The sequence below is a fragment of the Sminthopsis crassicaudata genome, chromosome 4, assembly GCF_048593235.1.
Source record: "Sminthopsis crassicaudata isolate SCR6 chromosome 4, ASM4859323v1, whole genome shotgun sequence".
Classification (NCBI taxonomy): domain Eukaryota; kingdom Metazoa; phylum Chordata; class Mammalia; order Dasyuromorphia; family Dasyuridae; genus Sminthopsis; species Sminthopsis crassicaudata.
The window spans coordinates 194368743-194382883 of record NC_133620.1 but is presented as its reverse complement, the minus strand read 5'-3'; the positions used below and the strand labels follow the sequence as shown (position 1 = coordinate 194382883).

Genomic DNA, 14141 nt, shown 5'->3' with positions numbered 1-14141 from the left:
AACAACTAGTTGATCTTCAATGCTGACCTGCTTCAACATAGCAGTGATAACTACCCCTATCCCTCTACCGTTTCTATAGCTTACCAGAATAAAGATGTGCCTGGAAACCATTTATATGTGGCTTCCATTTGTCTGTGCCATTTATATGTGGCTCCCTAGAGAAATTGAAGTCATTCAGTACCAGAGCAACGATGCTGTCATTGAGCCCTCTCTACAGTTTGAGTAATCAAAAAGCTGCCCTCTCTTTTTCTGACTTCTGTTGGGATCTTTTCCCATTGGAGGAACAAAAAATGGAAGGGTGAAAAGGTAGCAGCATTCAGACTAATTCAGGAAAAAGCAAAGTCATATTCAGTAGAGGCAAATAATTGAAGTTTTAAGCTTATAAACAATTTATTCTGAAAAGTTTAGAGCAAAAACAGGTAGGAGGCATTTTATATCAAAATTCTTTGTTAATTGTTCTCATTCCAAGACATGCAATTTGCAGCTTTTTGCAAAGGGCTGTCATCCTACATTTGGAATGGAGAAGAGACAATCAGCTATTTGAATAAATCAGCAGTTATCCACCCCCAATGAGAGCTTTCCTAGGTTGTTTTTTTTTTTTTTTTTTTTGTCGTTGTCATCATTTTAACAGATTGCAAAAGCTGTTTGCAGCAGGGCATCTCTTCCTGAATTAATAATGAGTTTAGGACATAAATTTTTCAGGGAAGGAAAGACTAGTAAATTCTATTAAAAGTCATTTTTTCCCATTTCTTTTTTCATTATTTTCTTTTTTCTTTTTTCTAATTAATTATTATAATACTTGTTTATAGGGTGTCAGTGCCGTCAGACTGTTTCCTCTTTCTGGCCATTTGTTACTGTCGTGTTCCATGGACTGCAAAATTAAGGTGAGATATTTCCATCATATCAACACTGAACTAAATAAAATAGGAATATTACATGAGTGTCCCAAAAGTCTTGGTTCGGTTTTGAGCTTTAAATGGCTTTCAAATTACTTTAAAGTTATTCAAAGACTTAGAGCTTAATAGTTTTAAACTGCACCAAGACTTTTCTTCACACATTCTCCATGTAACTAGCACTTTTGCTTGACGATTTATGACCTTTACATTTAGGTTTGCCAAACTAGCTCTCATAGTCTACTATGTTTGAAATATGGAAAGTTGTATATTAAATTGATCAGATAGATGGTACCTTGTATAAGATGTCCTGAACCAACCAGTTGGGTTTTTGAAAAGCTAAAATAAGTGAGATTGCATGAATTAATTTTTCCATATTTTTATAAATTTTAAAAATACATTTTGAACCAGTCATTAATATTGACTCACATGTATCTAGGGTGCTTCTTTCTTTTCAGAGAACTTTCATATTTATTTGTTGTTCTATCCTGACTAACTCTTTAGACCCTCTTTGGAGTTTTCTAGGCAAAGAGTGGAGTGATTTGCCATTTCCTTCTTCAGTTCATTTTACAGATGAGGAAACTGAGGCAAACAGGGTTAAGTGACTCGCCCAGAGTCACATAGCTAGGTGTGTGAGTTCAAATATGAACTTGGGTCTTCTTCACTCTAGGCTCAGCATTCTATCCACCTTGCTATCCCCTCACATACAGTACCTTATTTTAATCTTTCTTAAAACAGCAAAATCCTTCCAGCAGCCCTGTGAAGTTAGGACAGTTCTTATTATCATCATTTGGCAGATAAGGAAATTGAGGTTCTGAGAAGTCAGGTGCCATACAGAGAATAGAGGGACAAAGCCTAGACTGGCCCAGAAGTCTTTTCATTCATGGTTATCTTCACCTTCGCATGCAACGGCAGCAGCTGTTGCTGGATCACACAACGGACCTGCCTCTATAAAGCAGGTAGGAAGCAGTTTCTTGGAATGGAAAGAACCCTGGCTCTGGAGTCAGGGGACTTGGGTTCATGTGAGCCTATAAGGCTGACCAGCTCAGTGACCCCCAAAGAAACTGACCATAAAATGAGGGAGCTGGATTCTGGCTTCTGAGATCCCTTTTAATTCTAAATCTATTGTCCTCTAAAAACACTAGAGAGCAGGATTTGAAGAAATAATAAAAGCTAACTGTAATACTGTCGTGTTTTTTAACCTAAATTCCAATTGTTACCTATTACTACTTAATTGTATATTTTCCATATGGCTATTTAAGAATGTTTACTTTTTCACATTGTACTTTGTGCATTTATTCTCATACACAGTTTCTTCCTGTTCAGTTTCCGTTTGCTTCTGCCTCCTTTAAAGCTGCTTAAACTGCTTAAAACTCCTACCTTCTTGCACTTATTCCAAAAAGCTATTCATTTTCTCTTTGACATTCATGGCTCTGGCACATGCCATTTCTCCAATTACTGCTCACTTTAATAAACATTAACAAAAACAAATGTAACAAAAAGATGAAGTGTTGCTCCTTTTTCTGTCTAATACAATGTTTAAGCTTTCTCTTGACTCCTTGTAATTTTTAAAAATACACAAATATATCACTTTTAATATTTTTAAAAATAGTATTTCTGCTAACCATTATGATAACTAATTTAAAATAATTTTTGTTCTTTTTTTTTTAATGTATATAGTAGGTTTGTTTGTTTGTTTGTTTGTTTGTTTGTTTTAAAACTCTGGTAATTGACAAGACCTGACTTTTAAGGATTTTTTAAAGTTTAATTTGGCTTATTCTGTTACCTGTCTAGCACATTAATTTAATCCAGTTCCTTAAAAACAATTATTAATACCACTAATAAAAATGTTTTCTGCTCTTCAAAAGCATTTTTAAATGAATAATTCTAAAAAGCTAAGGTCTTGATAATATAGAGAATGGTTTTAGAGACTCCCTACCAAACTATCTATGCTGTCACCTCTTTCTGACCAAAAACATTTAACCATAGCTTTTTTTTTTTTCTACAACTATTGTTAACTTTTTCTCAGAAAACTTTCTTGTCTGGAATTCATTTAACATTCATTTTCCACCTGCCTCTTGTGATAAAGAAAACATTCCATGACAATGATTTGTTATCTCACTGTTAGGTATAAAGTAAGAATGTTCCTTTCATATCTTTTCAGTAATTTAAGCCAGAGCTTCTTAAACTTTTCCCACTCATGACCCCTTTTCAATCAAGAAATTTTTATGTAACCTCAGGTAAATAAGTATAGAAATCAAATATACTGATGATAAATCATAATTTTACAACTCTCACATTTAGTTACGAGGCCCCATATGAGATTGCAAAACACAGTTTAAGAAGCTGGAGTTAAAACTATATTTTGAAGTGGACCTGAAATATAGACTGATACTAATTTCTCTGTATAAAAATCTATCCATCAATTACATTTATCATGGGTAGTCTTTTTGACCGACAACTATTCTTTTTTTAATTAATCTCATTGTTTTTGGTTCTCTTTTCAATATTATTTTAAATTTATGGTATAAACAAGCATTTGTCTATCATAGTACATTAAAAAAAAAAAGATGATTGCACATGAAACTGCAAATCTACTATGCACAACTTGCTATTCTTTCAAATATACAACAAAATTATCACATCACTTTTCTTCCTTCGATCCTCGACATGGATACCATTAGACATTTAGGTGTATATATGTAAAATTATTCTATACATACTTCTATTTATCAATTCTTCCTCTGGATGCAGATAGTATCTTTCTTTATATGTCCTTCATAGCTAATTTGGATATTTAGAATGGTAAAAAAAATAATAATAATAAATACCTTATTTTATCTGTCATTTTAAAAACTATTTTTCTTTTTGAATAGAGTGTTTTCTTGGTTCTGCTCATTTCACTCTTTATTTCGAGCAAGTCTTTCTATGTTTTTTCTAAAATCATTGAGCTTATCGTTTCTTATAGAACAATAGATTTCTGTCATGGTCATGTACCACAACTTGCTCAGCCATTCCCCAGTTGATGAGCATCCTGCAATTTCCACTTCTTTCCCACTACAAAGAGATTGGCTGTAAATATTTTAAAACATATAATTGTTTTTCCTTTTTCCCTAATTATCTTTGAAAATTGATCCAGTAGAGCTATTGCTAGATCAAAGGACATAGGCAACAAAACAGTTTATAATCATATGAAAAAATGTTCTAAATGATTATAGAGAAATGCACATTAAAACAAGCTAGACATTATTTTACACCTTCCAGGTTGGCTAAAATAATAGAAGAGACAAATATTGGAAGGAATGTGAAAAATTAGGACCACACCTATTCTTGACAGTGGCTCTCAAGAGGTTGCATAAATAGTCCTACTGCTTTGTGTAACCAGCAAGTCGTCTCTGACTATTAAGCTACTAGTGTAGCAACATTGACAAATATTAGAATAGAAAAAACACTTTGCCAGCATAACCAACATTTACATCACATCAACTGCAGCTTCCAAGGCTTTTCCTTTTTTAACTTGAAAGGGTCAACTTACATACAAAAACATACAGTATGTAATTTTAAGAGTTGGAATATGTATTTTTATTTGTTTTATCCATAGCTGAAATGTTATTGTAATTTGGTGAATGTCAGTTCTGGAGTGGTCTGGGGTTCAAAATGTTATTTATTAAAAATTCATCCTTCATATATTTTTCATGGCTGTAAACAGAAATATATGAGGGAGATAGGTCCATGAGGTAGTAGCTTCTTTTAGTTAGAACAACCATTTGACCATTTGCCTATAGCAACTTAAATTGATATGTACAAGGAAGTCTGAAATTTAGGTCTATGTACATTAGCATCATATTCCCTTTAACCCTGAGAAAAATTCAAAAAGAGGTAATTGTAAGCATATTAGATTTTTAGTTTATTATATAATCGTAACATATTTCTACTGGATACCAGATTTGGAAGTCAGGACAGAATTTCCATGTGTTTTTTTTAGCTGTTATAAATCAAAATAATTAAATTTCAAAACCAGTAGCATACCCATGTGTTTTATTTAATTCTGGTACCAAGACTGTTAATAAAACTTATCATTTTACTGAACTTATGAATGCAGTTTAATATTTCCATATTTTTCCCCCCCACAGCTATGGGAAGTTTATGGAGATCGGCGCTGTTTAAGAACATTTGTTGGTAATATTTCTTTCTTTGATAGATTATACAATGTGTTATATATGTATGTATATTTGTGAATGTATGCACATACACACAAATAAATACACATATTTATGTGTAGAATAATACAGCATTTCTGATAACGTGATTTCACTATTAACCATTCTGTTATTGTTAGTGAGGCTTGTTCTACAAAATCTATCTCATTTGTATGTTCACTAGTGTTTATGGTGACGTTAGAGAGCTGGTAGTGATTAGGTGTCAGTTGACTGCCGGATGATTTAGTATGTCCTTCAAGCAGGAGAAAGCTTTTATGGCTATATTCATTTGTTCAAAAATGGGGAGTAAACCACTCAAGGGTAATAGAACTATTGATTTTTTCAGCCTAGCAAAATGCTTGATTTGAGTTGGTGAGTATTAGTGGGGAAGAGGGGAAATCTCTTTGGGGAAGATTAATCAGAGTAGGATGTTTCATGTCCGTGGAATTTGCAATTGAATGAATGTCTCTAGAAATAAAGTATAGAAGCTCCTAGTGAGAATGAAGAAGTAACCAAGTTGATTTACCAAGTGAAAACCTTGTTGGGCATTTTGCTTGTTTTCAGTTGGTACTGAGATGATATTGATAATCACAAACATGGATATTTGTGAAGAGAGCTTATTACACTGTTACCAAAAGCACTTGTAGCTTTGAATCAGTCATCAGCCATTGATTCTAATTATGCGTCCTCATATCTAGATAATGTCCTATTTTGGGTTTCATTCTGGTATTTCATTCTGAAAATACCATGGTAGTAACAGTATGATATTACATATAGAACTCTATGGATAAATAAGATAATTGACAAAACTGTTTTCTTTTTGAAAAGACGTAAAGTCTTTCAGTGACCAGGTTCAACATTTTTCTACATTAATGATATAGCAGAAACTTTATAGGTTGTTGGAGTTTTTTAAAGACACCTGTCAGTATCATTTATGATTTATATAGCCAGCTTCTCCACTCCTCTATGAGCCTCTTTTCACTAGCCCATCTCATAGAGTTGCTGGTGCTTATGTACCCACAGGAAGTATAATGAGGGAAAAGTGAAAGAATATGAATCTATCTGGCCCTGGAAATACAACAAAAAGGGAGCAGCTTTTTGAGCTTCAGCTACTTGAGAGAGATAAAATCTCACCCCTTTACAGACTTCCTGTGCCAGTAGAACTTTTTCACTTGGGGTTTCAGGAAGATGATAGCCATATAGTTGTTCCCTATCATCTGATTGTTCATCCTGATTTCTTTTCACCAAACCAAGTCACATGTCTGCTTTGACATAACCACTTAACATTTCTTCTCTCTCTCTCTCTCTTTCTCTCCCTCTCTCTCTCTCTCTCTCTCTCTCTCTCTCTCTCTCTCTCTCTCTCTCTCTCTCTCTCTTTGGTTTGGGATGTAAACTCATAACCAAAAGTAGATTCAAACTCACAACATAACTTTTAACTATTGGATGTTTTATACTGAGTACTAAGAAATGAGATAGTAATTCTTTTAATTTAATTTAACTATCAATCCTAGTGTATTAGAATATCTAATTTCTCTCTTGGAGTTTATATTAATTATATATATGTGTGTATATGTAATATATAATTATATTATATACTTATAATTATTCATAATTATATGTAATAATATATAATTTTATATAATTTTTTTTTCTTTTTTTTTGCTCAGGCAGTTGGGGTTAAGTGACTTGCCCAGGGTCACACAGCTGGGAAGTGTTAAATGTCTGAAGTTAGATTTAAACTCAGGTCCTCCTGACTTCAGGGCTGGTGCTCTTCCCATTGCACCCACCTAACTGCCCCTGGAGTTTATATTCTAAGAGAAAACTAACTTTTGCCTCCTCATCACCAATTTTTTTATTTATCAGGTCACAGTAAAGCCGTTAGAGATATCTGTTTTAATGGTGTAGGAACTCAGTTCCTCAGTGCAGCATATGACAGGTATCTCAAGCTATGGGACACTGAGACAGGTAAGATTTTCAAAGTAATTTAGCCTAATTAATCCAAAGTTCTTTTACATGTTAAAATTTGTAAATGAAACACATTTTTCGGTTTAAAGGGTTCTCTTAAGGACTTAAGCTTGTAATAATATATAAATATTCCTTTATTTTTCCTTCCTTCTGACAACTCTTCTTGAAAAGTTAAAATTTTAATTTGTGAAATGGGTCTTTCACAAAATTGCACTGTTAATTTGGAGAGAGAAGGAGGAATATAGTGAATAAAAGTGATTTTATATTCATTTTATTGCTCTTTATAAGCAGACATTTTGAGAGATTAGTGAATATGAAATCTTCTCAATATGCTTTCTGTTAGAATAACTTGAATTGTATCACATGTCATCCTAGTAATGTCTCTCTACCCTTCTTCCTTAATCAAATTAGCATTATATGATGTGTGGCTCATAATCATTAACATGAGATTTCATTTTTCATATTATTCCAATTTTTATATCTCAAAGATCTCTACTTAATTGTTATTTTTTTTTTATTTCTGAGAATTGTGTACACTTTTAATTCACTGTAAATCATAGAAATTCCTTCTTTGTTTCTCTAAGTAGAAAACTGATTATAATTTGAGAAGAGAAATAGTATATTCTAAAGTTTGGAAACAAGCTGTCTTTCATGAAAGTTTTATTATATCAATAGGCTTACCTCCAAGTTTATTTGGATGATCAAATTGACAGGTAATTTGGGATTTTGATTTTAGGTCAGTGTATATCAAGATTTACAAACCGGAAAGTTCCTTATTGTGTCAAGTTCAATCCTGATGAAGATAAACAGAATCTTTTTGTGGCTGGCATGTCAGATAAGAAAATTGTACAAGTAAGTGTTTATGAAATAAATGATCTTGATATTTTAAACCTACACATTATATTTGTAACTGAGATTTTTCAGAGAAATTGCCCCCAGTACATGATTAGAAGCTCTGTATTTGAAAAAACAATTGGTTATAGGTTTTTTGGTTTTGTTTTTAAAGAATCAATACACTTTTAAAAACTTGATGCCAGTCAGCTTTTCGCCTCTGCTTCCCAGAGTTAATGAATTTTATCTTGTATAATAATAATAATTGTGCACCATTTATAACTTCTTTGTACTCTTCAATCTGCAGTGGGACATCAGAAGTGGAGAGATTGTACAAGAATATGATAGGCATTTGGGAGCTGTTAATACCATTGTGTTTGTGGATGAGAATAGACGGTTTGTGAGCACTTCTGACGACAAGAGCTTACGCGTTTGGGAATGGTGAGTTTTCCTAGTTGCACTAGTAAAGTGCAAATAAACAAAAGGGAAATGGGAAGCCAAAGATGAATCATCATAAAATATAGAACCCAAATTAATACTGGCATTAAAGTGTGTACCACATCAAGCTTTTAATTATATTATTGCCTATGATTAAAGGAAATAATATTATCATATATAATAATTGGAGTTGCATGTTCTTATATGGGTTGGGGTAGAGAGAGTAGAATGCAAAGTTTGTTTTCTCCAGCTTATTGCATAGGTTTTCATTGAATCTTGACTTAAATGTTTATGACCCAAAGTACAAATGTAATCTTTGGCCAGATCCCCTTGTATTTTTAACTAATACAAATGGTGAGGTTTGTGGGGGGTTTCCCCCACAAACTAAGAATATTATATAGCTCTTAAATTATGAATTATCTATCTTAAATTGATTTAGCATATTGATAATTTTATGAAATGCTATGAATTATTTTCACATAAAAGCTGCCCATTCTTTTCAAATAGAAGGATTTTGTTTTGTTTTGTTTTTTTAATGAGAATTCTATGAGAAAACATAGCAATCTTTTCAGAGGATCTCAGAATTGGATGGAGCTTTAAGATGATCAAATCTTTTCCTTTCCCCCAACTTAAGTGATAGATATTCACCCAGCCTTTGATTTGTCTCTGATTCGAGAGACATCTTTAAACTGTACAATTCTTATTTTTGAAATTGCCTAAGATACTAGTTGTCATGTTTTTATGATGCAGCAGTAACCTTAGGTTCTTATGGGCCAAAGCCAACATAATCCAAGTTCTGCTAAATCTTACCAACCAGAATTAAGAGTGTAGTAAAGTACTGTGTTATGTTATAGAAGAACAATCTGGCCAAGTGCAAAGAGATTTGCTAAAGAGTTTGACTACTTTTAAAAGCTATTTTGGCTGATGTTAATTCTGAATAAAATCAAAACACAGATTTGATTGACAATTGAAATGCAAATGTTATTTTTCAAATTAAAAGTGTTTTCCAATCTGTTCAATTCTTTACATGTCACTAATACAATGTTAATTTTGTTATAGTGATCAACAAAACTATATTATAAACGACATGATTTTCTTTTTCAAGAAGCTTCATGAGGAAGATTTTCAGTATTTTTGAATTCCAACACTTTCATTATTTCTTAGTCTCTTAACCTCTTATATTTTATGGTTTTCTCAGTAGGAAACAGAATTTGACATTCTTTTGAAGAAATGTCTTCAGTTTCTCACCTTCTGTGTTTCTTGGTTTTCAGGGACATTCCTGTCGATTTTAAATATATAGCAGAACCCAGTATGCATTCAATGCCTGCAGTGACTTTATCTCCAAATGGTGAGTTGGTACAAAAGTTGTGTTTTGGAAGGAAGACTTAGAACATAGTGAACTTTTGCCAATAGTAATAGGCTTTTTTATTCACTTTTGCATTATCAGTGTTATGTATATTTGTAAACTTTTGTGATGTTATATATGACTTAATTGGTTCAGTACTTGAGTCATTCACCATGTTATTTCATGTATTTAAAGAATTAAATACAGTGATTTTTAGCTAGTATCTGCTAAATCTCTTAAGGATTTACAAATTAGAACTTTTTTTTTTTTTAGTTCTTCCAGACAGAATTCTGGAAGTTCAGTAATTTGATAAACCAGCTTTGTCTTAACCTAATTTCCCATCTGAAGACTTTAGGGATTAAATATATTTTCTGGGACAAAAATAGAAAATGTAAGTTGCTCATTTGTGAATCATTTTGTAATATATCTTTGCACATATTTACATCTATTGAGAACTTCTAGAAAGTTAGAGAACTACATCTAGTGAGAACTTCTATGCCTTAGAAAATTTGCCTGAGATGTAAGAGATTGAAAGATTGAGTCACTCTCCCTGAGTCACACAGTATGTTGGAGGAGGAACTTTGTCCCAGATCTTCCTGTATCTGAGGCTGTTTCTCTATCCATTGTGCCATAATCTCTTATAGCTTTTTTTTTTTTTTTTTTTTTTCCTGAAGCAATTGGGGTTAAGTGACTTGCCCAGGGTCACACAGCTAGGAAGTGTTAAGTCTCTGAGGGAAGATTTGAACTCAGGTCCTCCTGACTTCAGGGCGGGTGCTCTATCCATTGCGCCACCTAGCTGCTCCTCTTATGGCTTTTTAAAGCTGCTTGCTAATCTTTAGCAAATCTTTATCATCTTCCTCTTCTTCTTCCTCTTTTTCTTCTTCATTTTCCATCTCCTCCCTCCTTCTTTTCCTTCTTCCTCCTCCTGTTTTGCTGAGGCAATTGAGGTTAAGTGATTTGCCCAGGGTCACATAGCCAGGAAGTGTTCAAATCTAACCTCAGATACATAACACTTCATAGTTGTGTGACCCTAGGCAAGGAAATCCTTTTTAATGACTATATAATTATATAGGCCTTTCCACTTTTATCCCTATCACCTATACTACATTGCAGCCAATTTAGTCAACTTGCTCTTCCTTAAACTTGGCGTGCCTTTTTTTTTCACGCAATCATTCCCTATATTTAGAATACCTTTTAAATCTTATACTTTTGAAATCCTGATTTCAAGGTTTTGCTCAGGTGCCATCTTCATTGAAGCCCTACTTGCTTCAGCTCTTGAGCTAGATCTCTGCAACATGTATGTGTACCAGTAGGAATTTAATAGATGTTTATTGAATAAGAGAGGTAGATGAACAAAAACAACTACTTGATATGAAAAAAAAGCTTGTAACAGAACTTTGTGATTTTAAGAGCTACTATATAGCATAGCTGCAGGATTCTCCAAGAAGTGTACTGGTTTCATGTTGATAGTGACTATTAGAGAAAAATGAATTTTTTGTAATGTATGTAACTTTTTGGAGGTATTTTTTTCTCCCGAACTTTTCTTATATCATTGTTTGTCTTTCAGGGAAGTGGCTAGCATGTCAGTCCATGGACAATCAGATTTTAATTTTCGGAGCACAAAACCGATTTAGATTGAATAAGAAAAAAATATTTAAAGGGCACATGGTGGCAGGATATGCTTGTCAGGTGGACTTTTCCCCAGATATGAGGTTTGTATAAATTTTTGTTTTTATTCTCCTACATACACTGGTTAAAATGAATGTGTGTATATACTTATGCATATACACACATATTACATGTTAATAAAAATCTCTGACATAAAAGTCCTGGAAACAAGTTATGGAAATAATACTTATCCCTTACTGATTGACAGAATTGTAGAGATAAGAGAAACTTCCTAAGTCACCAAGACCAACCTCTCTTCAAATATAAGCATTGCCCCTTACAACTTATCTGACATAGTCATCTGTTTTTTGCTTGAAGATAGGGAGGAAAAATTCACTTCATTCTAAGGCAGCCCTTAGAATTTTAGTGCATTTCCTAATTGAGTGTAATGTTTCAGAAATGAAAAACTGAAATCAGTCTCTGAACCACTCTCCCACCCCACATAGCTTATTCTTCTGGGTTCTTTTCAGTTGAATAAGACTGACCTGCTGCTGGATTGCTCAGCAATTGTAGAGGGATCTTCTTGCTGATTTGCTTGAGGGGTGGAGCCCTATTTCTAGTCCTTTTAATTAATTCTCACATAACATATAATTATTTACCTTCCATCATGTTTCTCTTATTTGGACATGGTGGTGTTATTTCTTAAATGTAGTCCCAAAATTGAATATAATTTTCCAGTTATGTATTGACTGGGGCACTTTTCATTTAGATACTATTATAATAGAATATCATAAATTAGGACTGGAAGAGATTTTAGAAATTATCTAGTTCAATTCCCTCATTTTCTATATGGGAAAGCTTGGATTTCAGAGTAGGGAAGTATCTTTCCTAAGCATATCAGATAGCCAGGACCAGTTCCCTCAAAACCAAAGAACTTTTTCCATGCCAGTTGATCAGTCTAGTGAAAAAGAAGTATAGGTATGCTTGTACAAGATCCTGCTCCACTTCCATATATAATTGCTATAAGTCTAGGGAAAACCTCAGCCTTCCAGCACAGGAAATTATAAGTTGATACATTCCTTAAAAATGACCACAAAATTCTCTATCTTCATTATTGACATATATTTGAATATAAATGGAAGGTACCAAGATCTAGAGACTGGCTAACTTGAGTCTGACTATTGGACCTTACACTTCCAGACAAACAGTCTGATTCATTGACTTTAGAACCAAAAAATAATCATGAAGGAAATGAAAAGGATGGTTGTTGGTCCGGAATCAGGTTGTATTATGCCCAAAGGTGAAAGTGTAGGGCACACATAATGATCATAACTGACAGGCCTGGGTGACCCGTAACTCCATTTGTGGTACCCTCCTCTGCTCTCTGGGACTTAGCCCAATCCTGCTAATTTATATTCTTACCCTCCTTTTATCCTTGTTAAAAATAATCTTAAGAGTCTCTGAATAAACCATTCCAGCCTAAAAAAAGCAGCACCTTAAAAGCAGTGCTTATGTTACAATCTGATTTCCTTGGAATGCATTTTCTTTGAAACAATTTACACTGTAGAAACTGATAGTCTAATATTCTCAGTAGATTTTTGTGTAATACAAGTTTTACGGGTGGGGGAGGTGGAGAGATTAGTGTTAAGATGAGTAAAGTTGAAAGAAAAAAGTTCCCCACTTATAGTTAAAACATTTGAATAATTTGAGCTTGTTTTCCTCCCTAACACAGCTACGTGATATCAGGAGATGGAAATGGAAAATTAAATATTTGGGACTGGAAGACTACAAAACTCTACAGTCGATTTAAAGCTCATGATAAAGTATGCATAGGTGCTGTGTGGCACCCCCATGAAACATCTAAAGTTATCACTTGTGGCTGGGATGGTCTTATTAAATTATGGGATTAATCCTCAAACCTCATTAGGTCTTTTTGATTTGATGACATATTTAACTGTTTGATTATTAAATGTGTTGGGTGACAATTTCTGTTTGACAGATATGTGCTCTTTACACAGACTTCTGACTCAGTACAAATACACAATTCATTTTGTAATTTTGATTTATGTTCTTTCTGTGTCATTCTGGTCTTTATAGATGTGACCAAAATAAGCAATGCCTGTTGACATCCCTTTCCAATTACTAAGGCTTGCTATCAATTATAAATTGTGAGAACTTTTTGATCCTTATGTTTTATTGCTATCTCCTTACTGTTCATGGAATCCACCTGATCTTCCTCATTGGATTTTGTGATTCCTAACAGTTGAAGTAATAAATGAACATTTAATTCTAAGGGAACAAATACATAGGTCTTCAACAAAACAGAAATAAAGACCTCAGTGATCATTTCATTGTACATAAATCTGGAGGAAGAAAAAGCTGTTGGATGAACAGCTTTTCTTTTCTGATACGCTTTTCTACGTACCCAGTTCCAATAAGTCGCATCTTGTGAGTTCTGTTGTTTCTCCATGGCATCCTCTTTCTTTCTTTCTTTTCTTTTCTTTTCTTTTTTTTTTTTTTTAAATCTCTTCAGTTGCAAGTCATCATTTTCCTTTGGCTACAGCTTAATTAATATGGACAGTTAAGAAATAAAGACTAGACCAAAGTCCTTCTTCATTTTCCCAATGCAGGCAGATCAATGCCCTTTAATCACAAAATTAAGTTATTTCCAAACAGTAACTCATGGAGAGGGCAAGTTGGGTCTGCATTATTGTGTTGGGAAATACACAAAATATGCAATTACTTTTTCAGGAACATAACTCCTGATCAACGCATAAATCATCTGAAAACCTGTCTTTTGAAGGGACAAACTAATAGCACTTTAATTTTGATAAGCCATCTCCTTTTGTTATTTTCTAGGAA

General features: G+C 33.4%; 1 protein-coding gene across 1 annotated transcript in view; it reads left to right on the top strand.

Moving 5' to 3' along the window:
• The window catches only part of CDC40 (cell division cycle 40), a 68667-nt gene extending 55470 nt beyond the window's left edge, over positions 1-13197 (top strand). The window contains exons 8-15 of the mRNA XM_074310109.1: positions 810-884; positions 5027-5072; positions 6956-7057; positions 7794-7909; positions 8196-8329; positions 9598-9674; positions 11239-11383; positions 13012-13197. Of these exons, the coding sequence (XP_074166210.1) occupies positions 810-884; positions 5027-5072; positions 6956-7057; positions 7794-7909; positions 8196-8329; positions 9598-9674; positions 11239-11383; positions 13012-13189 (873 nt within the window). The 3' untranslated portion in view covers positions 13190-13197. The remainder of the gene's footprint in view (positions 1-809; positions 885-5026; positions 5073-6955; positions 7058-7793; positions 7910-8195; positions 8330-9597; positions 9675-11238; positions 11384-13011) is intronic.
• The last annotated feature ends 944 nt before the right edge of the window (positions 13198-14141 follow it).